Source organism: Triturus cristatus, chromosome 3_2 (genome assembly GCF_964204655.1).
Source record: "Triturus cristatus chromosome 3_2, aTriCri1.1, whole genome shotgun sequence".
Lineage (NCBI taxonomy): Eukaryota > Metazoa > Chordata > Amphibia > Caudata > Salamandridae > Triturus > Triturus cristatus.
In genome coordinates, this window is record NC_140584.1 from 69,296,913 (window position 1) to 69,324,874 (window position 27,962).

At 43.5% G+C, this 27,962-nt stretch overlaps 1 protein-coding gene across 1 annotated transcript in view; it reads left to right on the forward strand.

The window, feature by feature from the left end:
• Nucleotides 1-27,962, forward strand: part of LOC146856812 (uncharacterized) — a 1,211,343-nt gene that overhangs the window by 664,451 nt on the left and 518,930 nt on the right. The window contains exons 17-18 of the mRNA XM_085646995.1: nt 18,492-18,624; nt 26,597-26,752. Of these exons, the coding sequence (XP_085503121.1) occupies nt 18,492-18,624; nt 26,597-26,752 (289 nt within the window). The remainder of the gene's footprint in view (nt 1-18,491; nt 18,625-26,596; nt 26,753-27,962) is intronic.

Genomic DNA, 27,962 nt, shown 5'->3' on the forward strand with positions numbered 1-27,962 from the left:
TTGCCATTTGAACCTGCGTATGTTTTTCTTTCTGTATGTATGTGAAATTGAACCATAAAATCTCAATAAACAAAGTTTAAAAAAAAAAAGTATATACTAAAGTATATACAAGCATTTGCAATGCAATAGGTCTCACATTTGCTAGAGTATGAGACATTGGCATTGTAAACACCCACTTTGTACTTATAGTCCCTGCTTACGAGAAGCAAGGCTGGCAGTAAAAGAGGCACAGTTACTGACAGTCTTGCTTCTCATAAGCAACCACTATAAGTACAAAGTGCGTGTTCACGCACCGCTTGCAGCTTTTCCAAACACATAAATAAAAAGCATTATCATTTACAATGCCAATAGCTGAAACTCAACAAATGCAAGACCTATTGCATTGCAAATGTTTGTTTTCAAGTACTGTGGCAGAATTGTCAGTACTTCTGTTCTAAGATATATTGAAACCCTATTGTAGAACTATGCTGACAGACTGTGGGGTTGAATTATGTATGTTTAACCAATGCTCTGAACTTTATGCCCCTACTGGGGCAGGCAGTCTTTACTCTTGGCTCTACTGTAACAATAAGGTTATTTTTTGTTACCGGCTTGACACTTTAATGTTCATTCCCCACATTTATCTAGTGCATTATTTAGTTAGGCAGCCTCAATTCATTGAATTTTAAGTTTCAGGAATGATGCACCTCTCATCTTTTGCACTGAGACTAGCTTATGGGCTGTAGATGGAGAAACATGTACAGCCCACAACATCGAAATGGGTGAGAGGGAAAAAAAGACTCAATAATCCTTCCTGCTGCACAATATCATAAACCACTCATGGATTAACGTGTAAAAGATATCTTTCTGTTCCAGCGATCCCTCTATATATTGGAAGCACAGCCTTCACTCGCTTTTTGTGGCAAGTTTCATTATAGGACGTTTCCCATACTCTCAGACACTCTTTAAAACTTGAGTGGGCTCACCCATCGAGTCAGAGCTCAGGATATTATAAATAATGGTTGAAAAAAGGTAAAAAATGATCACTCCTTCTCACTCAACTACACTCATCTTACTTTCACCCAAATATTCTCACTGCTCTTAGTCATACTCACTGTCACTCATATTGACACATGGTCACATATATACTGTGCTTTAAATGGGCACGTACTGATTACCTGCACTTCTTTAATTTAAAAGGGAGAGTACCTGCACTTCTGTGCACTGCTGCAATATATTTAATTGGAGTGTACCGTGTTGTGTATACCTTTAGGTTTCCAGCACTATTGTCGCACAAACCATGAAATTATTTGGTTATGGTTCAATGGAGCGTGAATTACAGATGCAGGGAATTTGACCAGCGAGGAGAAATGCTTCGTTGGTGGTGTTCTTTGATATGAAAAAATTCTTGTTTTAATGTGACTGCGGATGGAGTATATTTATTCGACATACCGGCACTCATCAGAAGCAAATATGTGCTCTAAAGTGTACCTGCGCTTCTGTATTTCCATTTAAATCACCTCACATGCTCACACTCTCCCACACACATTTAAAAGCATTTTTACTTGACTCGTTCCCTGCGCAGGTCACATATAGTTTTAATCTTCTGCTAGCACGATAGAACCAAGGAGCAGAGAAGTGCGTAATTGTGGGGGTCATGCTAGCGCCGGGACACTTTCGAGTAGCTGCGCGCTGTATAAATTAAAGATAACATAACATAACATAACATGCTGGAGATATGCGATGCAGATAGAAATTGCTGCTGTCTTTGTGAATTGAACATTTTATGTTTTGAAATGGCACTCACATTGTCACACAAAGTTATGAAATGTCACACACAAGCTATGCTGCCGTCACCCACCTTGGAAACACAAAGAGGAAGGCTCAATGTCTCTACGGAGGGCATTGGGTAGTGGTGGCTTCCTAGATCGTTTGTTTGATATATGTGTGCTGAGCAACCGGGAAGAATGGACGCAGAACGATACAATGTTTCCCTCTTCTTTGGGAACATTGTTCTCTTTTTCTGACAATAAAAGACTGTATTGTAATTTAAATTATACTGCCAGACTCCACCTGCTCTAACATCACGGGATGAGGACGCGCACCTTCTCCCCTTCCCTTTCTTAGATGACATCACTCCCTTCAGACTAGACCCTGCACTCAACCCCTCCTTGTATACCCCTCTAGCAGGTGGTTATCCCCCTGTGCATAGCAGGGGTTGGCCACTAGGCCTAGATTCTGGAAAGGTCCTGCACCCAACGCCCCTGCACCCACCCCTACCCACAGGCGGCAAACCCACTGCAGACAGTCTTCTACCATGCGCAGTGGGCCTGGCAGCAGGGCCAGGTCTCAGGTCAAGCCCTTCACCCAACCCCCATGCCAACCCATCCCTCTGTGGACTCCAAAACCCCCACAGAAGCACAACCCAAATGTAGGGGTGGGCGGAATTTGCCTTTTGCAAAATTCCGCGAAACGGGAAAAATCTCCGTGAACAGCGGAATTTCACGTGCTCGCGGAGATTTTGGGGGTAGGGCTTCTTTGCGAGTTCACATGCCTCTTGATAGGGTCAGAGGCCGATCAAAGCAGCAGATGAGGGAAAAGCAGCCTCCTGGTCACAGGAACTACACGGGGATTGCGCTCGAGAAACTCTTGGATGCAAAGACCTCCATGTCTATGTCTGTAAGTGCTTCCTGTTGAGGTTTAATTTTTGAGAAAGGAGCACCGTGCCGGAATGAATCCTGCCCTGCATATTTATCCACGAAGATGCCACCGTTTTGTACAATACCTCTCTACTCGACTGGAGTACTTCCTACTGGCTAATCAGTAAGTGCTACCTCGTTGGGTAAGTGTAAAATGCTTTTCCTACACTACAGCTGCGTAAAGGGCCAGAAGAGTTTTCCAGTGACCATGTGTGTCTGTAACTTTGCCACTGCGCCAAAAGGTGCCGAGGTCCCTTGAGTGAGCTGTCCATCACAGTGGGGAAAGGGCGGGAAGACGTTACATACCGTTAGTGTGTGTGGGGCGGGTCAGACGGCAGGAGCTTCTATGCGAGTTCACATGCCAACTCGGGCACCTGCTTTATATTTATGTCTGTAAGTGCTTCCTGTTGAGGTTTAATTTTTGTGACAGGAGCACCGTGCCAGAATGAATCTTGCCCTGCATATTTATCCAGGAAGATGCCACCGTTTTGTGCAATACCTCTACTCAACTGGAGTACTTTCTACTGCCGTCATGCCTCCGAATTCTGTTGCGCCGCGGATCGCGCAAGTTTTGACATTTTTGCGTTCCGCGCGGAACGCAAAAATGCCAAAATTTCGCAAGTTCCGCAAGCGGAACGGAATTTGCTGCCCACCCTTACCCAAAAGTAAATTTTTTTTGTACATTTTTCATGAATATCACAGGAGTACCAAGTTACCTTGCAGAAGGTAAAACATTGTTTTATTTTTATTTTGTGCCCTGAATGGGTCCTTCCCTGCCCACCTGCACCTTAAAAAACAATTATAGGATCCAGGAACTGAGTCCCTGAGTCCTGTAATGCAAGGCAAAACATTTTTCTCTGTGCTGTGGTCCGCCAACGATATTATTCGGTACCATTGGACAGCGACTGCTCCCTTGGTCCTAAGAGGGTTGACAGGAGAAAAAGTGCCCTAGGCCAATAGAGGGCCCTATCTTTTAAAATTTCTAGCACAGCGAGATCCCCTCAGGAGTGATGCTGGATCAACCATCCTGAGATACCTAACTTTTTAACATTCAAGTCCAACCTGAGGACCTCTTTCAAAGTTGTTTTAAAAAATGGCTGAACAAATTTACACCGAAAGCATGCTGACTACGTATAGTTCATACTTTTTACCAAATGTGGTGTAAATACATTCTGCAGTTTTTTTCAGTATCTGAGTAAAGTTCCCCAACAGAATTAGCATGGTAAATCAATGTTTTGGGGCCATCACTTTTCCTGTGTGTTTTTTGTGGGAGTTTCCTGTAGATTCACAAAACAGTGCCTTAACTATACCCACACATTAGCAACACACACACAGCACCACCCACTGTGGTGGCCACCACTAGATAGTTATACTTAGGGACACACACACACCCTGTGGCGGTCACCACTAGGTAGTTATTAGTTAGGGCCATGTTTCCATAGGAAATTTTTTTTTTGGTTTTCCGATAATTTTGGCTCCATTTTACAAATCTTCACAATACTTTAACGAAAATAAAAGTTCCTCCACCTCAGCTCTTTTCTGGAAATTTTCAGGGTGATTCATCAAGTGGTGTCTGATCAGCCCCTGCTTGTTGGATTACCCCAAAACGTTCCAAGAAGGAGCTGAGGTGGATGAACCTTTTTTAAGGGAAGTTTTGTGAAGATACATCAAACAGTGTTAAAGTTATCAGTTAACAAACCAAAAAACACTCTTCTTATGGTAACTGTCCTCACTATAACTACACAGTGGCGCCCATCACACATACAGGTATACATATCTATTTTTATATTTTTATTTTAGAAATGATAATATTTTGTGGTAGCCTTGAAAAAAGCTAAATTAGTCTAATTTCATTTTCTCATTAAATTTTTTGGGGAAAATAAGTCAATTGTTAATATAAAAGCCACCAGACCCTTCTCAAGGTTGCTCGTTTAACTTTACACATTGCAAGATTATTTCCACTGCACAGCGAGATATTTTTCATTCTAGTGGAACCCTGCCAGCCTGAAAAATGTATGTCGATTTTTTTCTCTGCAAGTTTACCTTTTGCAGAGCTTTTGTGTGAGAAATGGCATAATGCATCAAAGAGCTCTGCTTTCTTCAAACTGTAACTTATGCAGAATCACTTTTCTTTGTGTTACATGTCAAAACATAACAATATCTATCTATCTATCTATCTATCTATCTATCTATCTATCTATCTATCTATCTATCTATCTATCTATCTGTCTGTCTGTCTGTCTGTCTGTCTGTCTGTCTGTCTGTCTGTCTGTCTGTCTGTCTGTCTGTCTGTCTGTCTGTCTGTCTATCTATCTCTCTATCTCTCTATCTATCTATCTATCTATCTATCTATCTATCTATCTATCTATCTATCTATCTATCTATCTATCTATCTATCTATCTATCTCATCTCATATATATGACATATCATATGTGGTTGTGAATATCAGACTTGTCATGCTGACATTGAAATCAAAATAAGCATAAACCCTAGTGAAAATCCAAAAACAAAATCACTCACAGTGTTGGTGGTGGAGATTAGGAGTGACTCTTGGTAGATAGGATAGGGAATGTATTGTTTGGAGGACATGGTTTTGGTGAGTCATTAGGATTGGAAGTCCACAAGGATAGGACTAGGAGTTCTTGGAGTAATTGGTTTAGGATGGCTGAGAGTAATTGGTTTATTCTGCTGTGCTTGAGTGGATGTTGGGCAGATGGTCATAGAAATGAGAGTTACTGCTGAAAGTATAAATGTTTAGTAATGACTGTGGCCTCTATAGACGTAGAAGATGGTACCATCAAGTCACAGACTGCCGACATTATTCAGGAATGTACTGACTACTACACTAAAGTGTACAATTCAGAAGCGGCCCATAGTACGGCTGACATTAACCAGTTTCCGCAGAGAGCTACCTTGGCCTGGATAGTGCACACACTTGCGGAGGTACGAAGGGCCATCAGAACATTAAAAAATAACAAAGTGCCTGGAGACGACGGGCTCATGGGCGAATTTGATAAAAAATACATTGAGGAGCCCGCCCGGTCTTGCTGGCAGTATATAAAGAGGCATTGGCCACCGGGTGCCTCCCACCCACAATAAGGGAAGCTGTGATGACAGCTCTTCTAAAGTCAGGTAAACCGCCGGAACGATGTGAGTCATACCACACACAGTCATTAATAAATATTGACAATAAAATACTAGCCAAAATAGGAGCAGTAAGACTGATGTCCCTGCTGCATAGAGTAATATTGTCAGACTGTAGGAGAGTAGGATCTGCACTTATGTTGCCCCCACTTTTTTTCTGATGTATACACTGGTTTCTGGCTATAGTCAGGCTGGGTCCCTGCTAATCAGGGCCCCAGTCTCTCTGTTCTCTCTAAACGACTTGGTGTGCATATTAGATGCACTAGTGATTGGATACTGTGGTACCTTATGAGCCCCTAGTATATGGTACCTTAGGTACCTAGGGCATAGGCACTTCACAGGCCTACCGGGGGCTGCAGCATGTATTATGCCACCCCTGGGAAGCAGACTCAATCTGACACCACAGGCCTGCTACAGCAGCCTGGGTGAGGTAGTGTTAGCACTCCTCACTGAGGTATAGGTTTCTATATCTCACCATACACACACATATAAACCTATCAGCCACCCCTATGGCAGGCCCTATCGATCCTGAGGGCAGGGTGCTTGGTTTACAATGTGAGGGGGTGCCTCTGCATGAGCAGGACACCTCTGCAGCTGGCAGGGTCTATTCCTTGTGGCTGTTTGTGGATACGGTTAAACCATATACTCTTAAGTGCATTATAACCTCCCGGTTAATGCTGACTTTGGAATGACTGCATCAAAACATGTCGTGTTTGGTGTCAAACAACTTGGAATCATACCCCCACACCAGTTACGTATGATCCCACCCTTCTAAAGGGGACGACATGTACCTACTGTGGTAACACGGTAGAAATCTGAAAGAGCCCTGACATCACAAAATGGATGCCACCAGCACAGACACTGGGCTGCCCTCTTGCTGCTGACTGAAACTCGCAGTGGAGGAGGCCCAACAATAGGCATCCTGTCACAGGGAGGTGTCACTACCTTCCAGACAGGATTTCGTGTATTGGGGCTGGGTGAGTGCACTTCTAGAGTGCTTTGAAGTCCTGCACTGGGGGAGCAGTAGGCTCCTCTGTGAATATGCCAGCTCAAACCAGTTCAGGGTCTACCGGTCCCTGCTCTGGCACGAAACTGGACAAAGGGAAGTGGGTGTAACCACCCCCTACCCTGACCCTCCCAGAGTAGTGGTCCTAGAGCTAGTCCTTCCCCTATCTTCAGTATAAGATAGCAAACTTTGCCATTGCAAAACAGATAACCCTGGATGACGCTTTACAAAGAAGAATCCTTTCCTTTCGACGTTCCACTACCTTTGGAAGACAGAAGAATCTCCCTTGGAGTCAAGGAGTGACTCCCCTGCTCGGCAGGCATCAGAGACTCTAAGCAACCGTCGCAAACTTTCCCGCTCCTGCTGGAGTCCAAAGTCCCTGCAGCCCCAAAAATGGATTTCCTGACTTCTCGACGGCCATTGTGAGACCCCAGCAGAGCTGATGTGAGTGAACCCCACGAGTGACGAGGAACAGCAATACCCGGTTACCGTGCACTATTGTCAAGTACAACCCCTTCACGATGTTCTATGAACTTGTGCTTTGGACCACTTGTGGCCCAAGCCTCCAGCAGGTATGGCAATGGTAATCAGAGGCCTACCCTGTCCCGAGTGACCGTGGGCTCCTGTGAAGCATTTCCTCAAGAGGCGTCTTTGCGATCCCTTGCCTGTTGGCTTGTGGGTCCCCCGAAGACTTTCTGATCAACTCAAAGGGCTCCCCTGGTTGCTCCAGGTCTGCCCTCACTCACCCTTGCGGGGTGAGTCCCTCAGACCTTGCTGGTCTGCACCATCGACTTTCTTCACTCTACATGAGACTTGCTGTTGCCAAGGCTTGTTGGCTCCAATCTGGTTGTCGACATGGCAGTCAGCTGCAGATATTGTGGGACACTCCGAATCCAGCTGCTGGTTATCGTTGATCCTTCCTGGACCTCATGAGCGAAGATTCAAAACATCATTGATCACCTGAAATCACCCGACATCCGTGGGCATCCATCTTCCTGGTCCCGGGTCACTGGCAAGTGACTGTGAACACTGTCCCTTTAATTTTCAGGTCATCTGCATCTCGAATCCACCCTTGGATTCCACCGGACACTTCTTCAGTCTCCACAAGCAGCAAGTCTTCTTTGGTCTCCATAGAAAACAGCGACGCGACCCGACACCAAAAGACACCAGCTTCCCTGGGTGAGGTAACTCGTGCACTCCGGTGCCCTAGTGTGTGTTGGCCCTCGAATTACTTACCTTGTAAGTGGCTTGCTTGTAGACTTCCTTGAAGTACCCTAAAACTTTAAAAATCAAACCGCAACTTGCTCTATTATAATCAATAGGGAACCCGCAGCTGTGTTCACACACTGCATGCGTCTCCCGTGGGTTACTTACCTGCTTTCACTGCAGTAGTGAGGCCCCAGCGGTTCTACAGGCCCTAGGCCTTGTCATTCTGCAAGTCGACTTTCCTAAACCTCTTTTTTAGTATATGGTCTGGTACGCCCCTAGGGCCCCAGCCATGTTTGTGCTTAACTTATCGTGAAACGTTGATATTTGAATGTGTTCCTGACTTCTAATCTCATAAAGAGATTAGTAGAGTGTGTCTAGTAATAAATACATATATATTTGATATATACCTGTGTGGTGTCCTTTCATTTGGTAATTCAAGAGATTATAAGGTAAAACAAGCTGCTTTACATTCCTCTGAGACTTAGCCTGAAGGCTGCTCTCCACAGCTACCACTAGGATAGCTTTCTTTAAAAGGTTATCTTAAACCTATCTACCATAAGAGTCGAATTGGAGTGGTGCAAGGTGGCCACTATAACTAGTTACCAGCATATGCCAGGCCAACTTCTCACACAGACCAATCGGGGTTTATCCCTGGTAGGTCAACAGCAGACAACCTGAGAACCCTGTTCGCCATCACACACCAAAAAAAAACAGACAATAGGGCAGCAAAAGTGTTCTTATATGAAGCCAAAGGCCTTTAATTCCATTTAAATGCCCCTTCCTTTTCACCATGCTGGAAAGGATTAGATTAGGACGAGACTAGTAAAATTGGTCAGGGTACTATATAACCAGCTGTTAGCTAGGATAAAAGTTAATAGTGCACTATCAGAAGCAATCTCTGTCCACTACCCTGATAATGTTTGCATTAACGATAGAGCCCCTATCAAGTATTCTGCAAGAATATCATAGCGATGGAGGCATTAGGTTCAGCAGGCGTAGAATACTCTTGTCACTCTATGCAAATGATATCCTACTATTGGTCAAGAACACAAAAGATACCCTGAACCAAATCATATGGGAAATAATACAAATAGGAGGTGGCCAAGGCTAACAATCACCTGGGACAAGTCAATAATGGTCCTGTTGACCATGTCCGCTAAGGCTGTGATGCTAGAATGCCTGTTAATTTAGATTGAAGAACCTACTAGATATCCGGGCATACAATGCCATCGAGATGTAGATACACTACACCATGCCAACTATGTTGTATGTATATATAAACTGACTGCAAACATAGATAAATTGAACAAACTACCAGTATCTATGGATGGGAGGAAAGGCATAATTAAAATGATATTCATCCCACAGCTGATCTATCTTTTTCAGAGTTTGCCGCTCCAACTTAATCATCAGTTCTTCCACACATTGAACTTATTAATGGTGAAACTAGCTTGGACTGGGTAGACGGCCGGGGTTAACTGGAAGACTATGCAACTTTGATATAAGCCTCTGGGGGGGGTTTTGCTGCACCATTCTTTGAAATCTATTATTTAATTATCCAAGAACAATATGGACACCATTGGATACTTGACATATGACAAGCACCACACTGTGAGATGGAAAAGGGGTTAGCAGATCCAATACCTCTAAACACAGGGCTTATGAAGCCACCAACTAGACTCACTATAGAAATAAGTACTGTGGAGTGTACAGTATGGGCGTGGTTGAGACTGGCGACACTAATAGGAGTGGAGGAGGCATACTCCCCGATGATACACCATTAGATAGTCCTCTCCTCCTGGTGACATGCGAGGCAGCTGGTAGAAAGTGTTTGATTAATAGACAACTCCAGACTATGGGAAACCTGTTCATGGATAGTGTCTTTCTCACATTACAGGATTTTCAGGAAATAAGTTCAAAGACCGCATCAGACATATACCTATATCATTGACTATACCACTTAGTACTAGAGTGATATCGGAGACACCCTGCAGATCCAAAGCACAGGAAGTTGCTGTCACTCATGCACTCAAAGGTACCCCACTAGATTGATATCATTGATCAATGCCAAAGTAATACAGGAGATACCTAGAACTGAAAGTCGAGCAAGGGTAAGACACAACTGGGCCAAGGACTTAGGACAAAGCCTAGCAGACGGCATATGGACGTACTGTTGCTTCCAAGTACAAATTATGTCAGCAGGTGGTAGACAACAAGTAGTTGATTTTACATTCTTATATAGGGTATATGATGCCCTGCTGAGCATGCAGAGCCAGGGACTCACAACTGACACATGGTGTCAAAGGTTAACACACTAGAGTTTCTCCATTAAGCATGGGAGTGTCCAGCTATAAATAAATACTGGGGTGAAATCTTTGACAAACGAAACATTATGATAGGGGACAACCTGGTCCCAACACCATTGCTAGCATTGCTGGGATGGGTACTGAATATTTCTAAAAACCATAGAAGGTTCAAAGCACTGGCACAGCTACTGATGAAGTGGTGAGTGGCAATGTGCTGTGGCAGGGACAGGGAATCTAAAAGTGAAGACTGGGTGAAGGACCTGGTATAGTGTAACACAAAGTCAGAGATATACGGTGAGCTGCTACCACAACAGTCAATTCAGTTCAGTTCAGTTCAAATAACTTTATTCGATTGTAAAGTTTAACAATCATAAAAGCACAATACATGAGCAAACATTACACAAATAAGTTGCATAAAAAGTTTAAAAAGAACTGTCCAATACTTTTGTATGATAGGCAAACTATGTGAACAATATGAGTAAAGGCAACAAGCAGGATAAACAGGTTAAGAATATAAATAATTTGTACAAAGTTAAAAATCATTAAGGAATAGAACAATAATAGCAGCATAGTTATCCCTCCATACTTTTCCTAAAAGTGATAGCTAGTTTTAGAAAGCTGCTTACATATAAAGTGCAGTCGCTGTTCAAAAGTTGAAGGAAGTAAAGTGCTGGTTTAATCTGTGTAAATGTTAATTTCTTTAAACAGGGCTTTAGATATAGCCTTCGAGGTACCGAGTAATAAGAACAGAAAAATAAAAAGTGCGCCAAATCTTGCGGAGACTTTCCGCCGCAGCCGCAAGCAGGCAGCACCTGTCCACGATGGGACCCTCTTGGTACTGCCAATAGGAGGTGGAACAGGTCAAAGCGGAACCTAGTCAACAAAAAACGATCATAGCCAGATATAGGCCATGAAAGATATGGTTCCAAATGTGAACATGTTTTAAGTAAGGCGTGTTTCCTGACACTGCCTTTCACAAACTCGCCCTCCTCCCGGGCAAAGTGCCTAGTTGTAGAGAATGCTTTTTTCACGAATGTGACATCAACTTTGGTTATAGTGGATGGGGTTAAAAACAGGGCTGGCCGTCCAAGTTCGGTGAGGCAGTCTTTTATGTATTTCAACCATGGGACCTTGAGTCTACCATCCCAAGTTAAGGCTTCTCTTAATATGTCGTGGGTAAGGGGTATGTCATTATTCAACCAAGAGTTCAACCAACAAAGTATGGGATTTGCAGCTAGTCTGTCGCTAAGAAAGGGCACACCTAACTCCTCGTGGACCGAGAAGTTTCCAGTGCCCCTTGGCAACCTTAGAATCTTCTTTAAGAAATTATTTTCTGTAATCTCTAGATCTCGCGTCTGACTGTTGCCCAAGAGCTCGCTACCATAGCAAGCAACGGCGATGCTCTTTGCTTGGTATAATTTAAGCAGGGCTGCCACCGGGCTATTGCCCATTTTTCTCGCAAATCCAAGTATGGCTGCGTTAACACGAGTCATTTCGTCCTTTTTTTTAACGACTGCTGGGCCCCAGGATAATTGGTCATCTAAAAGGACGCCAAGATATGAGAAAGTTTTAGATGTTGGGATTTTTTCCCCGTTTATAGTAAAAGAGTTTGGTTTTCGTGAACCATGGCCAATTTTGATGACGAAGGACTTGGAGTTATTAATACTAAGGCCTCGAGGCTCCATAAAAAGATAGAATGAATTTAGAAGTGTCTGGAGACCATTTGCTGTCCTTGAAATCAGGACAGCATCATCTGCATAAAGCAGAACCGGGACTCCTCTTCGACCTACATAGGGACAATCCGTACCTGTTCTCAGCAAGTAGTCCTCTAACTCGTTGATATACAGGTTGAAGAGGAATGGGGCCAAAATGCAACCTTGTCTAACACCCCGATTAATTCTTATGTCCCCAGTCACTTTCAAATCTTGGGTGTAGCGAACGTTTGCTCTTGTGTCAGAATGCAAATCAGCCAATAAATGGATTAGGTTTTGTTCAACACCCATCTTTAACATGATGTCCCATAGTTTACCCCTGTCCACACAATCAAAAGCGGACGATAGGTCCATGAAAGCCATATGAATAGTTCCCTTCCGGGCCAAAGTGTATTTACCTGTAATCAAATATAGATTCAGACATTGGGTTACTGTTGAGTGTCCAGGTCTGAATCCATATTGTATTGGAGATAGAATTTTGTTCTCGTGGGCCCATGTTGTTAGTCTAGTCAGGATTACACCCCCCACTACCTTTGCTACCGAATTTATCAGTGAAATTGGTCTGTAGCATGATGGATTGCTACGGTCACCCTTTTTAAACACGGGAACTATAGTCGAGTGCCCCCATGTCTTCGGACAGCCCGAAATCGTAGCAGCATTTATTACATTAGTAAGTACGGGGGCCCAAAGTGAAGTGCAAGATTTAAAAAGATCCGGAGGTAGGCCATCCGGGCCTGGTGCCTTATTTCCAGTTAGCCCGTGAATGGCCTTTTCTACCTCGTTGACCAGAAAACACAGAGGGTTCCCCCTTATAGTTAAAAAATCATGTTCCGCTTGTTGCTTATTACTTTTAAAAATTGCACTAAAATGATTAATCCAGTCCTCCTCTGGGATATTAGTTCCTAGGGCAGTATCACTGGGATTGTCAAAAAGAGGTTTGTTAATAATTTCCCAGAATTTACTGCTGTTACCCAGAGTAGAGGGGTCAAGCAGAGATTCCCAGGTAAGGGCCTTAATTTCCTTTTTACGTCTAACAAGTGCTTTTTTATAAGTCGCACGAAGATTTTTAATTAGGCCTGAATCTCTAGGTTTAATTTTCAATGCTTTTCTTAAGTCTTTGCTTGCCTTGGAGCAGGAGTGGTCAAACCATTTAGGGTTATTTCTAGTTTGTCCCTTCGCTGGAACTAGCAGCATAGAACCTACGGTGGACACCACAACCTCAAACGTGGCTATGGTTTGTTCAGGAGAAATAGATGTTGATGCACAAGCCGCAAGTTCCTGGACACATAACTTATTGATTTCATTATACAAATTTTCATGATTTACTAGATTCCATTTCAAACAACGTTTTCCATTAATACATTTTAAGGTTCCCCGATCTTCACAATACCTGCGCATTTCAAAGACTCCTCCACCCAGTTTGATAGTTAAAGGGTTATGATCACTATAAATATTCGAGTAAATAGTGAAACTAGAAGCCTGGGTGATAAGGTCTGCGGATAAGAATATATGGTCTATAAAAGACCCGTAGGCAGAACCTTTAAATGTTGGTACATCATAAACCTTGTCCTCCGGTACCAAAGACATAGCTACGAACAAATTGTTTTCATTTAGCAAATCATTTAGGAGAAGTCCACACCTAGTGTGGTTAAAATGAAAACCGTTCACATTGTTACATCCCAGAGACCCCATAGGAGTATCTCGAGGATTACCCCAAGGGTGCACATTAAAATCTCCTGCTATTAATAAATTACATGACATTACACCTGCGCCATCTGCCAACATTTCTTTCAAGGACAATATATTACAATCCCCTTGACTGGATGTAGCATTATAAAAGTTAATCAAAGTCAGATCACGTTTACCTCTCTTTAAACCAAGTATTTGGACATTTCTGTTTGCGTGCTGTCGGTTACATATACGGCAGGAAAGAGCCAAGTTTATAAAAATAGCCAAACCCCCCTTTGCCCTACCACTGGCTGAGGGAATTGCTGGACTAATAAAACTTTGATATCCTTCAATATAAGCGCTATTATCTTCCAACCATGTCTCTTGGAGACATATGATGGTATATTTTTTAACAAATGCCAACCAAGCAGGATCACTTATTTTATCAGCCAATCCTGCTACGTTCCAGGAGACTAAAGACACGTTGTGAGCATCATATGACTCAAGGCCAGGGGGAACATCAATAGGAGAAAATTCTACTGAGCAATTTAATTGGTCAACATGTATAACTCCCGGATTTTCCATGGTGGAAGAATTTGATTCTACAAAATGTAGGTTAAAAGTATCAGTCAAATGATGTGGTATACTATTGTGCTCATATTCAGCTAATGCAGAGCTGTCTCTTGGAAGGACTATGTCTGGCTCAACATAGCTGTTAATGACTGGTTCAGCAGTTAAAGAGGGAAGGGTTTCTGCTTGTAATAACCTGATTTTATCATGGATAGAAGTATTAAGCTTATAGTCGGTATATCTAGGTATGACTGTTATCTCATTCTGTCAATCAACCCCCACCATGTCATTCTGCTCGTGAAAACATCAAATCTGTTTGAAATAGGTACGTTGTAACCGATGTCAAGATGTTTATTTTGGGAGTGATTACGGTGATAATACATACCGTATGGGACCTCCCAATTTTCATAATAAGGTGTTAAATAATCACTCTGTCCAAGCTCCCCTGATGCATTGGTCGTAAACTGCTTATAATTTCTTGTAGTATAAGGAGCATAACTCATTGGAGTTACAACATTATGATATAAGTTACGGTTACCATGATTTGACTCCTGTTCTCTGTTGGAATTAGAAAGTAGTTTATTAGAGCTGTGAGCACTTGGGGGATAGAAATAACTTAGGTCCATGGTGCGGATCAGGCTATTGATCGAGCCTACCCTCCAACTGGTGATGTGCTTTACTGCACGGGTATCCATAAAAGTGACAACGATACAATCACCCTCGGTAGATTTATATCTTTGACCCACCCAATCAACCCTCCTAACAATAGTAATTTTACCACTGATATGGCGAGGGATCGGTCTATGTGCAGTAAGCCAGTGGCTAACTTTATTTTTCAAATCCCCGTATCTCTCAACCTTGCCCTTATCAAGTTGTGGGACGCCTATCATTACTATGGTATATGGGTGAGATTCTGGAGGGAGATTAATATGGATGGGTAATTTATTTTGTTGTCGCATCGTGAAAGGTTGCGCTGGTCGAGTGATAGTAGCTGGGTTTTCTATTGATATGGGCCTTTCAGGTCCAGCCAAGACAGCAGGTAGGGCAGGAGGTAAACCTTCCGTAGCCCATTCACTGTCTTCGCTATCCACTAATGGGTCGACTAGAGTGGTAGATATAGTCGGCGCCACTATTATTCCGTTGTTTTCACTTGGGTGTAAATTTGGTTCATTGTGGCCTATTTCACCCAAGGAAAGGGGAGGTGACGGGTTAGGATCGCAGATTTCTACGTTGTCGATCTGTGTGGATGTTGTCAAAGATTTAGGCATGCTGATGAAGTCCTTACTCAGAAATTTCTCAGGCTTCACGAAAAGTTGTTCAAAACTACATAATTTATCTCTTATGGGTTGGAGAAGGGAACAAAGTAGCTGCTCCAAATCCGTTAGTTGTAGTTCCTCTAATATACCCATCCTCGCGGTTTGACTTGACTGGTCTATTTGGGTTTTAATATTCTCATGTTGTTTTTCCTTAGGGTGTAATACATCTTGTTTAGAAGAATTTAGACTTATATTAGGAGTATTTTTAGATAATTTGGCCAATCTAAAATTTTGCCAGACATCTTTTGCTGAGGGCTTATGATTTCCTAGCGGTCTATAAGTTTTCCGCACAATTGACTTGGTTTTTTTACCGTAGCGCCGTTTCAGCTTTTTTGGGGGGGATGAGATGTCTACAAATATACTGTTAGTTAAGGGAGAGCTATCTAGAAGTGCTTCCCCAGGGGAATTTGATGGTAAGATACCTGGGTGAGATGAGCATAGGTTTTCTCCGCTACTAATGACTGGTACGGGGCTTCCTACTGTACCAGTCAATGGCATAGGTGAGTTTGAGAGTGTGTTATTTAAGCAACTTTTAGTGGTAGGTAGCCCGGTAAAGGAATGTGCTAAAAGTGAATCCTCAGTATCTGAAGAGGACTCCAGAGTTATATTATTGGCAGTTGTGTGTAAATCAAGATTTGGAAAGCACAAATTTGGTGTTAATGAGAGACGCCTTTCCGTGTTATGAATGGCGTCAGCAACTACACCTATGGTTTTTTGTAACATTACATCTATTGCCGTAAGTGTTGGTAGTGGTGTAGAAGATACATTTGTATTTCTGGTGATTGATCTTGTTGCTACCGGGGTCTTTCTTAAATTAGACATTTTATACGGAGACACCAGAGAAATAGCTATCACACTAGACGAATAGATGATTTTAGCACCCCTTTAAACAAGTGTACGGTCCTTCACTTAACCTCTTGTGACCTATCACAGGGTTACCACAATCACCTCAGAGTCTCGGTCCACACTGGGGGCCTCGTTACAGGGGGGTGGCCCGTCCCGTCTCCTTTGGTCCCCTGAGGGCCACAGAGGGCCCGCCCTTTGCCCGGGCTTAGCCCGGCGGAGCCCGCGCGCGAGACCGCGACGCGGGGAGTGATTCAAGTTTTAAAGCGCCTCCTGGCGCAGCTTCCGGGATGTTGGGGGCCGGGGAGGCTGGGTAATGTAGTTTCTTTCCCCCGTTTCTCCACACAGCGGTCACGCAGTAAGGAGCGCGGCGGCGGGAGAGAGGGGGCGCCGAGGTGAATGGTCTCAGCGCCTCGCTGACAGGCACGAGGTAGGGCTCAACACAAACAGCCAGGAACACTGCAAATGGCGGCACACCCGCTCCACCGGGAGTGATTCAAGTTTTAGAGCGCCTCCTGGCGCAGCTTCCGGGATGTTGGGGGCCAGGGAGGCTGGGTAGTGTAGTTTCTTTCCCCCGTTTCTCCACACAGCGGCCACGCAGTAAGGAGCGCGGCGGCGGGAGAGAGGGGGCGCTGAGGTGAATGGTCTCAGCGCCTCGCTGACAGGCACGAGGTAGGGCTCAACACAAACAGCCAGGAACACTGCAAATGGCGGCACACCCGCTCCACCGGGAGTGATTCAAGTTTTAGAGCGCCTCCTGGTGCAGCTTCCGGGATGTTGGGGGCCAGGGAGGCTGGGTAGTGTAGTTTCTTTCCCCCGTTTCTCCACACAGCGGCCACGCAGTAAGGAGCGCGGCGGCGGGAGAGAGGGGGCGCCGAGGTGAATGGTCTCAGCGCCTCGCTGACAGGCACGAGGTAGGGCTCAACACAAACAGCCAGGAACACTGCAAATGGCGGCACACCCGCTCCACCGGGAGTGATTCAAGTTTTAGAGCGCCTCCTGGCGCAGCTTCCGGGATGTTGGGGGCCAGGGAGGCTGGGTAATGTAGTTTCTTTCCCCCGTTTCTCCACACAGCGGCCACGCAGTAAGGAGCGCGGCGGCGGGAGAGAGGGGGCGCCGAGGTGAATGGTCTCAGCGCCTCGCTGACAGGCACGAGGTAGGGCTCAACACAAACAGCCAGGAACACTGCAAATGGTGGCACACCCGCTCCACCGGGAGTGATTCAAGTTTTAGAGCGCCTCCTGGCGCAGCTTCCGGGATGTTGGGGGCCAGGGAGGCTGGGTAGTGTAGTTTCTTTCCCCCGTTTCTCCACACAGCGGCCACGCAGTAAGGAGCGCGGCGGCGGGAGAGAGGGGGCGCCGAGGTGAATGGTCTCAGCGCCTCGCTGACAGGCACGAGGTAGGGCTCAACACAAACAGCCAGGAACACTGCAAATGGCGGCACACCCGCTCCACCGGGAGTGATTCAAGTTTTAGAGCGCCTCCTGGCGCAGCTTCCGGGATGTTGGGGGCCGGGGAGGCTGGGTAATGTAGTTTCTTTCCCCCGTTTCTCCACACAGCGGCCACGCAGTAAGGAGCGCGTCGGCGGAAGAGAGGGGGCGCCGAGGTGAATGGTCTCAAAGCCTCGCTGACAGGCACGTGGTAGGGCTCAACACAAACAGCCAGGAACACTGCAAATGGCGGCACAACAGTCAAACAGGGAATCGGGCACCAATAGTGATGTAATGCCAACATAGATGAGATTACCAGGAAAATGTGAGCACTTTTGTGTGTCTTCCAGGGAGTGTGTGGGGGAATAGTCTCTTGATCTGATAATATATGATGAACTGTTACTAGACTACCTTGCTTGGGTTTGAGGAGCATGTAACTGATTGTACATGGCTTTGTACAATGCTATGTATGTAATCCAAAATGAAAATAAATACATTAAAAATAAATAAATAAATAAATGTTTAGTAATGTACATGATATTTCTTCTTTTTATTTAAGCAAAAGTATTAAGTATTTCAAGATTGTCCTTACTTCTCTTATGGTTTTAGGAAATTTTGAATATTCTGGGACCAGAGGATCACTTGTGGAGTAGTGAACAGGTGCACCTGGTTCTCTTTAGCCCTAATGGGGTATTTGGAATCATTCTCTCTAGCACACAGGTGCTTGAAGCATTGATATCAGGTAAGGAGGAGAGAGGTTACCATGTTTGTATGTTCGTTGGGACTAAGGGGATGGCCTTCTAAGTACTGGTCTACACTTAACTAAATTTGTAAATGGACATTTTTAAAGTACATCATTGTTTTAATATGAACAGAACGTAATAAGTGGTAGTACTTAGTCCATGGAGGAAGGCGTCTGAAGCACCCCGATGTCGTAAAATCCATAATAGGGTGCTGAACTTTTATAATGATGCTGTCATTGATCAGTTATGTAATTTGTCCCTTCCAGTACAGCAGAACCTGAACTGTGAAAAGCCCAAGGTCATTGAACTACTCTCAAACCTGTAACTTGCATTGTGCTTATTCATGTACCTCTAAGACACTCACTATCGTTGGACTGCTGTAATCTATACTTCTCTTTCAAGAAAAAGTGGTTTGATATAGTTCTCGAGTGATGTTTGTGGGAGCACTTTCTCGAAAATGATCTTCACTGATACCTTAGCGATCTCTATATATGAGGTGTGTACACCTCCAGGACAGCAAAGGTAGTGGCATCTACCTCCCCGATGGCTAGCAGACTCCCCATAGTGAAATAGAGGAGGTCATTGGTCTAGCCTTCTGCCTGGACTTCTCCTATTGGTGTACTGACAAAATTGTTTTGCCTTTGGTTGGTTGCCTTCTGTGAATACAGAGATGAGCCAAAACATGTTAAGACTGATTCAGGAATGCCCAACCATTACTCCTTCCCAATTGAAATGTCTCCCCAGACATAGACCAAGGCTTCCTGTAGCATTGGAAGCAGAGTTGCACCTAACCATTTATTCCTCCAAAAGCAGAAAAACACCCGAAGTTACTTGTGTTTCAGTTCGTAAACGAGGTAACCTAGTAGTCTGGGTTGGATTTCTCCCTTATGGGCATGGCTAAACCTGATTTGATCATGGGTGCCTAGTTTTATGACGGCACACTATGCTACAAATAATAGAATGCAATGCCATGCAAAAGAATGACTAGTTGCTAAGATACATGTATCCGGAGTTACAGCCACTCAGTGACACAGACACCAATTTAGGAATTAAAAGCCTGAATCCATGGCTTACTTGTAAAAAATGTTTAAATCAATAATTATTATAATGGCAATATATTTTTGAATATGAACTTAGTGGATTTCATGTTATCTGTTTCAGGGGCTTACTTTGCCCATGATATACATATTATGACTGTTTAGTATAAATGATGACATGGATGTGGTGTGTTTGTGGATTGTTTTGGATTTGTTTTGTACGTATATTTATTGTTACATTTTCAACAAAGAACTAATTTTGTACTTTCTGTTATATACACATTTTTGTCCTCGTCCCTCCATATAACAGAAATGTTATAATTAAGTGTTGTATCAAGCTCGTGTTGCCCTAGGAATTTACACTATGTAAGATACATGTATGCCTTCCCATCTATAAATCTTTTGCTGTCTACTGAATATCCTTCATCCACAGACCACAAATATGAGATCGTTTGTGAACTGCGAATCCAACATGAAGCACTATAGAAAGTCTCTCAACGCATTATGTAGCAAATTACATATTTAAAGGTTACACTTGATAGCAGTTGTGACTACTGTGCACAAACCGGCAAAGTCTAAGCCTGTATTTTATTTATTTATCGAAAATATATGGTTATTTATTAGGTTATGCTTACTGCAGTTTGTTTTTGTATTATGCATCCTCGGACTTCATTGAGATTCCTAATACACAAGACTTCTGTGGCCAGCTGGCCTCTCACTTTTTAAAGAAGATAGAGAAAATCTATGATTGTATGAAAATCAAATTCTGCAACGATATTGATGAAACTTCTACTTTCACTACTACTACTTTAGAAGAGAAGATGTTTCTAAACAGTCTCTCTCTACTGAAGGAAGTAGACTTAGCCTTCTAAGTGCATGGAAATCAGGCTCACCATATGATATTTGTCCCATGAAGACTCTTTAAGCCATCTTCCTAGCCATCATCCTGCAATTGCCACCATTTTAAATTCTGCAGTTAGTTGTGGTTTAGTGTTGAGTTGGATTAAATTTGTGACCAACACGCTTTTAAAAAAAAGCAGTGATGATCCAGTGAAAGTTACTAACTACAGACCAATTTCTTGATAACTATCAGTTACAAAGATGTGGCACAGTGGCTTGCAGAATATTTAGAAGACTAACATTTCTTGGATGACAGTCAAATTGGATTTAGTACTTATTAGATCTGACACTCTTGTGTGATAGTCCCCCATCATTTTGCCTTTCCTTCACCCGTTTTGCTAAACTTGTTTTTGTTGGCTTTAGGACTCTGTGTACTTGCCACTACTAACCAGTGCTGCATTTCTTGTCCTCTCTTCCTAAAACGTGATACAATTGGTCTACAACTAACTGGCACATTTAATTTACTTGTAAGTCCCTAGCAGATGCTTCTCAATGCACTCAGGGCTTGTGAATGAAATTCAACTAGTGATCCTGCAGCGCTCATTGGACCACCCTCCAAAGTAGCCTTTTAGAACTCATGGCTACCACTGCACATGTAGTGCAATTTAAAACAGCCACTTTGACCCCTTTCAAAATTAACCTTTTGCCAGATGTAACCACTATTTTTTAATACATATAAGTCACCTTTAAGGTGGGCCCTAAAGTCTCATAGGGCAGGGTCCATTGTATCATTGTAGGACATGGGTGCTTAAGCCTAGCATGTCTTGGTAGTGAAAAGCTCCTAAAGTCATTTATCATTATTGCAAGGCCCAGCTCTCTTATAGAATAACATTGGGTTACATTATTACACCTAATAAGTGATAACTTAAGTTTAAGAGCAGATAGTAAAATGATGTTTACACTCAAATTACAATTTAAAACCTTTTTTAACAGCAAAGTTGTATTTTAAGTTACAATTCTGAAAATGCCACTTTTAGAAAGTTAGCATTTTCTTGTCCTGATCATTTGGTGCCTGCTACCTGTGAATGGTCAGCAGTTGGTTTTTGTGTATTTCTCCAGCAAAGGGAGAAAAAGGGAGACAAAGTGTTGGCAGAATGGGTCATCCTGACAGGATGTTTGGGGGGAGCTGTTCCCTACCCCACTTACATTTCAAAAAGCTGCCTCAAGCACACACACAAAGGAACTTGACATCAGCTTTTGACACCCAAACTACCTGGATCCTTGACAAAGGAGAGAGGAACTTTTCAGAACGACACGAGGGATTAGTGTAGGGAGCCCCCCAACTTCAGAGGCTGGCACCAGGTATAAATATTGGACCTCTTGAACCACCCTTCAGATCGCTTCTGGACATGTGGAACACTCAGGAGGACTGTCCTGCTGCTGGAAGGACTGCCCTGTTGGCCGAGGAAGGAAGCCTGGGCCTGAACCTTGAACCTAGGACCACCAGAGTGCCTCCAAGGGCTAGCTGACTGCCTCCTATTCTGAGCTACAGAGACAAAATAAGCTCCATAGGCTTCCCTGCAACTGCTCAGCTGATCTAATGTAACTGGACCTGCTACAGGATCAGGCTGAGCTCTTCTGGCCTTTGCTAGTGTGAGTCCCCGATCCTCAAAATGTGCATCCTCAGGTCCTCGACCCTTGGCTGGCATCAGAGTGCACTCCTCTTTAAGAAAGGGATAAGTGCTACGTTTTTGGCTCCTTGTGACTGAAAACGGGCTTCTTCATGCTGAGACTCAGCTGCTGCGTCGATGACTGCCAACACAAAACTCTGGTGACCCGATTATTTACCCTACAGTGACCACTAGTGGCTACCGACAACGTGAGATTTGCACTTCATGCTACAACAATGACTGCTTGAGGTGACAGCCAATGCGAAGCTCCAGTGATGAATGTCCGCAACACCTGACCTGCTCTTCACTGTACAGTGACAACCATCCATGCCGCACTCCTTGCTCCTTGCAGCATTCTTCTGCACAATCTCGACTCTTCACACAGGACTTTGAGAAGGTAACTTTATCAGGAGGACAAACCCGGTCCCCATACCTGTCCTGCGCTCCTTCAAGTCAGCCTGATCATGTGATTTTCTCCTGGTCTAGCACGACAAGATGATCGAGTGGCGCTTCGTGTTTTTAAGTGTTACATTTACCTAAAAGTTTGAAATTGCATATCTCTGGTTCTACTGATTGAATCTTTGCTGTTCTGGTATTATTTTATTCATTAAAATATACTCTATTTTTCTAAATTAGTTAGATATTTATCTTATGTTGTGTTTTCACTATAGTACTGTTTGAGTGCTGCATACACACTTTACGCATTGCCTCTAAGTTTAGCCTGACTGCTTTTCTGTCAATCTTCCAGAGAGTTAAATGCAGGTTAGCGTAGTGACTTTTGGTGGTTCACCCTGAATAGGATTGCAGTTGTTACTTGAGAAGAGTCTTCACCCCCCTCAATCAAAAACACAATTTCCTATAGAGTAGAACTTGGAACTGAAGATGTACTTATGTTTGTTAACAACTTAAGACTAGATCAAGGCCTTGGTTGTTCTACCAGCCTCATTCTGCTTGATCGTTCTCCTGCTTTTGGTATATTGATCATACAATCTTGATTAAGGGACACAAGGAGGTAGAAATTACAGGAACAGCCTTAGGATGGTTGAGATTTTTTTCACAGAATAGAAAATTTCCTTAGATGCTACCATTTTGCTGATCCAATCAATCACTTCTCTATGTGGTGTTCTTGAAAGGTCTGCTCGTTCTCTGGTTCTTTCTGGTTTTTTTCTCTGGTTCTGTTTATATGCAACACTAAACTAACATTGTTATAGAATTCAGCATTCGGACACATTTTTTATTCTGCTGATGCTCAGCTAAGACTTAAGAGACTGCCCTTGGAAATTCAGAAGGACCTGACAGGTGACTTCATAGCAGTTTTTCATTGGATGAACTATAATTATTTGAGATTAAATGAGTGTACAACTGATATCCTGATACCTGGCATAAATAATCCCTGATACCCTTCTGTCTGGCTTACCAACCTATGACTGCCACCTGTTTTGGCAGAAAAAGTAAAGAATTTTTGGATTTGTACAGGATAAAGATCTAGGTCCATCAGATGTATTTAGCCTTTTTTTGGTGGCAAAAGGTCAGATTTACAGAATTGCAAAAAGGCTTTTTTATATGTACAATCCACACATAGTAATTCAGTGGATTTGTGACCTAATCGTAACAACAGAAGAGTGTGCCTTTTAATATAGTTAAAGTAGAGCACAACAGGAGAACCCGACTAGGTTCTTAATAAAGCCCTCACTCACCAACCTAGTTGGTGACATGCTTCATCATCGGGCCCCACCAGGAGAGGCAGAATGCCACCCTGGTGTGCTTCAACGCCAGAATTACTGCGGAGCTTGTAGTTCTTGTTCAGTGAAATAGTGAAAAAGTGAGTATTAAAAATGTCACGATTGTGTCAAAGAGTAAATTTTATTAGAAGCCAATCAGACATAGTTAAAAACAAGGTGTGGGACAATTAAGGTTGAATAGATTGTTCAGCGAAGTTTGCTTGTGACCTAAGTCTGAATTGTATTTGAAGGGACCAGTGCTTAATTTGAGCCGGTGGTTTCCAGTGCTCGGCACCAGTACATTGATTGTCAACACCGGCACTTATGACAGTCTGCTACATGGTGGCACTGTCTATCTAATATAGAGGTGAGGACAGCAACAGTTGTTTATTAATTCAGTATACATAAAAAATGGCTAATACCTGCCCCCCAAGCCATTCTTATAGCTTTGGGGGCCTGGAATAGCTTGAATTGTCACATTCGTAGGAGTGTGTTAGTCGTTATATTGGTACTGTCTTTGGCAGCGCTGGAAGGGGCAATGGGTGGCTCAAGCTTCAGTGGCCCCCTGACGAGGTCCCTGGCACTTAGTTTGTTTACAAATTATTCACTGAAGGCGACTTGTTTAAGATGTGCCTTTTAAATACCCGTTCGCATTGATATGTATTTCTGATTTGCGACCGAATTCCGGTCACAAAACAATCTTTCACCACCTCCAAAAAGAATGTAAGCCATTCACAAACGGGAAGGGGCCTCCTAGGGACCCTTCCCCTTTGTGGATGTTGTCAAAAACATTTTTGAAGAGTAGGCAGACGCCCCATGGACCAATGCCTACACTTAAAAAGTTAAACGCACTATTTTCACAATTTATTTACAACGCATTTAGTTTTCTTTTAAGGAAAAAGAGTTGCATTAGAAAATAAATGCTTTATTTATAAGTAATCACAGGCAAGGTGGTCTGCTGAACCCAGCTATTTCATGATCGCAAAATGCTATGTATGGAAGGAATTGCAAAAGATTTAGCGATTCCTTAAAATTACCAAATAGAGGTTTACTAAATAGGTACTCGCTTTTAGGTAATACTACTCCATTTGTTCCTATGGGACTAAAGGCCGATAGGTGCGAAAGGGCATTAGCTAATTTGCGATTGCCTAATTGGTAATGCACAGTTTGCATTTAGAAAATGCTTCGTACATGTGCTAAGAAAATCACAAACTGAGATACCCTATTTGTAGTTGCAATTTTAGGTAATCGCTATTTTTACAATTACCTAACATTGCGACTACAAAGCCTTTTATACATCCTGAAAGGCTATTTTGCATTCGCAAACGGCCGAAATAACCGATTTGCACCGTTTGCGAACGCAAAATTGTTTGATGCATGTGGCCCTGACTTGTGTATGGTTTAGTTACCTATGGCTCCATGCCAGAACCTTGTGAAAACTGCAGCTTAAATAGAATCATTCGGGTAGGTTACTTTTTAACCTTTACAGATCAGATCACATATCAGTGACTTCATCGAATTCTTTAGACGCTTCCAGGAGAAAGGTACATACTATTCAAAGCATTTTATTAATGTTACCAAACATGTCAATGGAAAGTTTCAAAGATTGCTTCCGCCACATATTTGTTATGGTCTCTTTGATCGTGCAAGTAGTAGTTAGGTCTTTCTCGGTTATTGTACCCACCTTGTAAAATTCCATTCCTATTTCAATTTGATTTCAGGAAAGTTGGCAATCTTTTGGAAACGTTTTTAAAAACTATTTTTTTTTCATACTGGGCATAAAGATCACTGATTTATTATAGCGTGGCGGAGTGGTAGGTCACGCCAATTATGGTGCTGTCGAGGTTAAAACGACTGAGATCTCACTTTCTCTACCACTATAATTATGGTGAAATGTTTCTATTGGAAAGTACCTTCAGGATACTTTAATCCTCTCGTTTCCTCCTTTTCAAGGGGTTTCTTTAAGGTGCACTAGCTGAACCATAATGTAGACGACCAGTGGCATAACCTTGGTGAGAGGCTATTAACATATATTTCTCCCACCTCACATCTCCCCTCTTAGAGAGGCTAGAGTGCATCTCGCCAAGGGTAGCCTCCGAGCAGTGCGAAGTACACTGAATTGCCACACGATGTCGCTGTCTCACTGATCCTTCATGCCTCCCTATTTATCCATGTCAGAGACTGCACCGAGCTGTTTGCCTACTGTATGCCACAGCCCCCGTGGCTTCAGAATGTATGGGGTTACGTGGTGGTGATTGCGCTGCATAACAGTCAGTGACACCCAGCGCTGTCCTCTTTGAACGGAATGTCTTCGGCCCTTTGGCACATTCCTGGAAGAACATTTTGCGAGCCTGTCATTGCAGACGTTTGACCCTTGGAAGCCCTGCACGCCCTGTAAATAGTTCTTATTGCCTCCTTAGCAACAGCGTCCAACTGCACCAAACTTGAATATCTGGAGTAGCCCGGTTCAGGCGATGGGACGCCCTTTGGCGCTGGTGAAATGCTTTCAGTGTCTGAAGTCAATATGTGTCGGAGTGTTCTGTTTGTGGCTGGGGGGTCTGTAATGTATGTCTAGCTAATCTCAGTGGGAGTCTATGTGGGGACCCGGCTGACTGAGGTGGCTGTGTAGGACTTTCACTCAGAATCGCATGAACCTAATCAGATACTAGGATATGCTTTTAACAGTGTATTCTCATTCCGCAGGTGAGCCATGGTTGCAGCTGTCACCCCGAAAATGGCGCAGTGAGAAGAATGCACTTCCTTTCTCTGAACCAAAGTTCATCCCGCACATCCCAAACCCAGTTGTGTGCATGAATGAGGGTGACATCATTCTCGTCAAACTCAGCCTTTTCCTTAATGGTGAGTATCTTATCTGATAAAGACTTCTAGGTGCGATTCCTTACCTTAGAACAATCCACAGGCCTCAGACTGGATCCGGAAACTTTTGATGAGCAGTACCTCTGCGTGCCAGCAACTGACGTTATTTGGCTCTGCATGACGTCATCAGCGTCCGAAGTGGCGTGCGCAGACCATATATAGGTGCCACTCCAGAGGTCTAATGTCAGTTTTTTTTCTTCGCCTGTCAGCGCCAATCTAGAGAAGCCTAACCTCTTGTAATTTTTTGAATGACCTTTTTTTGACTTTTGTCTAGGAGTTTTTTCAAGACTTCGTCTCCTGGTGCATTAGGGTTGCCCCCCAGGAAAGCAGGTTTCAAAACGTGTGGACATTTTTTTAAATGGAAAGGAACCCCCTGCTATTCAATACAGTACCTGAGGCAGGGAAAATATACTCAGTGTGCAAAGACTTAGGCTACCATAACATTTCCAAATTCATATATACACCTTTCGCATCATCATTCATTCTTGAACCACACACATGAAAGTCAAAGTGCAAGAGCAATTATTAAAGCCTTTTACTGTTGAATATTATACAGAAGATGCTATATGAAATGAGAAACTACAATCACTCTTGAAATGTATTAAACCACTGGATGGTACTGATGCATCTTCGTGTGGCTTATGTTGGGATATCATATACAAGTGTTTCAGCGGAATGCCTTCTTCAGGAATGCCACATGCCAAATACAAAGCAGAATACCTGCAAAGACAATGCATAATACATCATCGGCAGATGTCAGTGATGGATCCGCACTTGATTTGCCTCTGGGTCTAGAGCGTGACCACAACTCCAAGACGTGCGAGGACTGCTGGGCCATGCATCCTAAGATGCCAAGGGTGCGGTCCCTCAAGCTCCTCATTGCCTGATGCAGGTCGACTCCATGACGCTCCAGGTCTTAGTCACAAGGAAGGTCCTAAGATTTTTTCTGGAGCCTCTCCCAAAAGTAGTTGTTGCATTCAAAGTTGTAGGGGAAGTCCGGTAAGTCCTACAAGAAGAAAAGAAGCTGAAAAGGTCTTGACTTCACCGCATGAGACTTTGGACAACATGAAGGGCTGTTGGCACTCTAGGCCTAGCTCTGTGGTGGAACCTGTGCCTGGGCAATCTCCGCACCTCCCTGAGTTTCCGGAAGCCTGAGCTACACCCGCCCAGGTTAAAGAATTTTATGAGACCA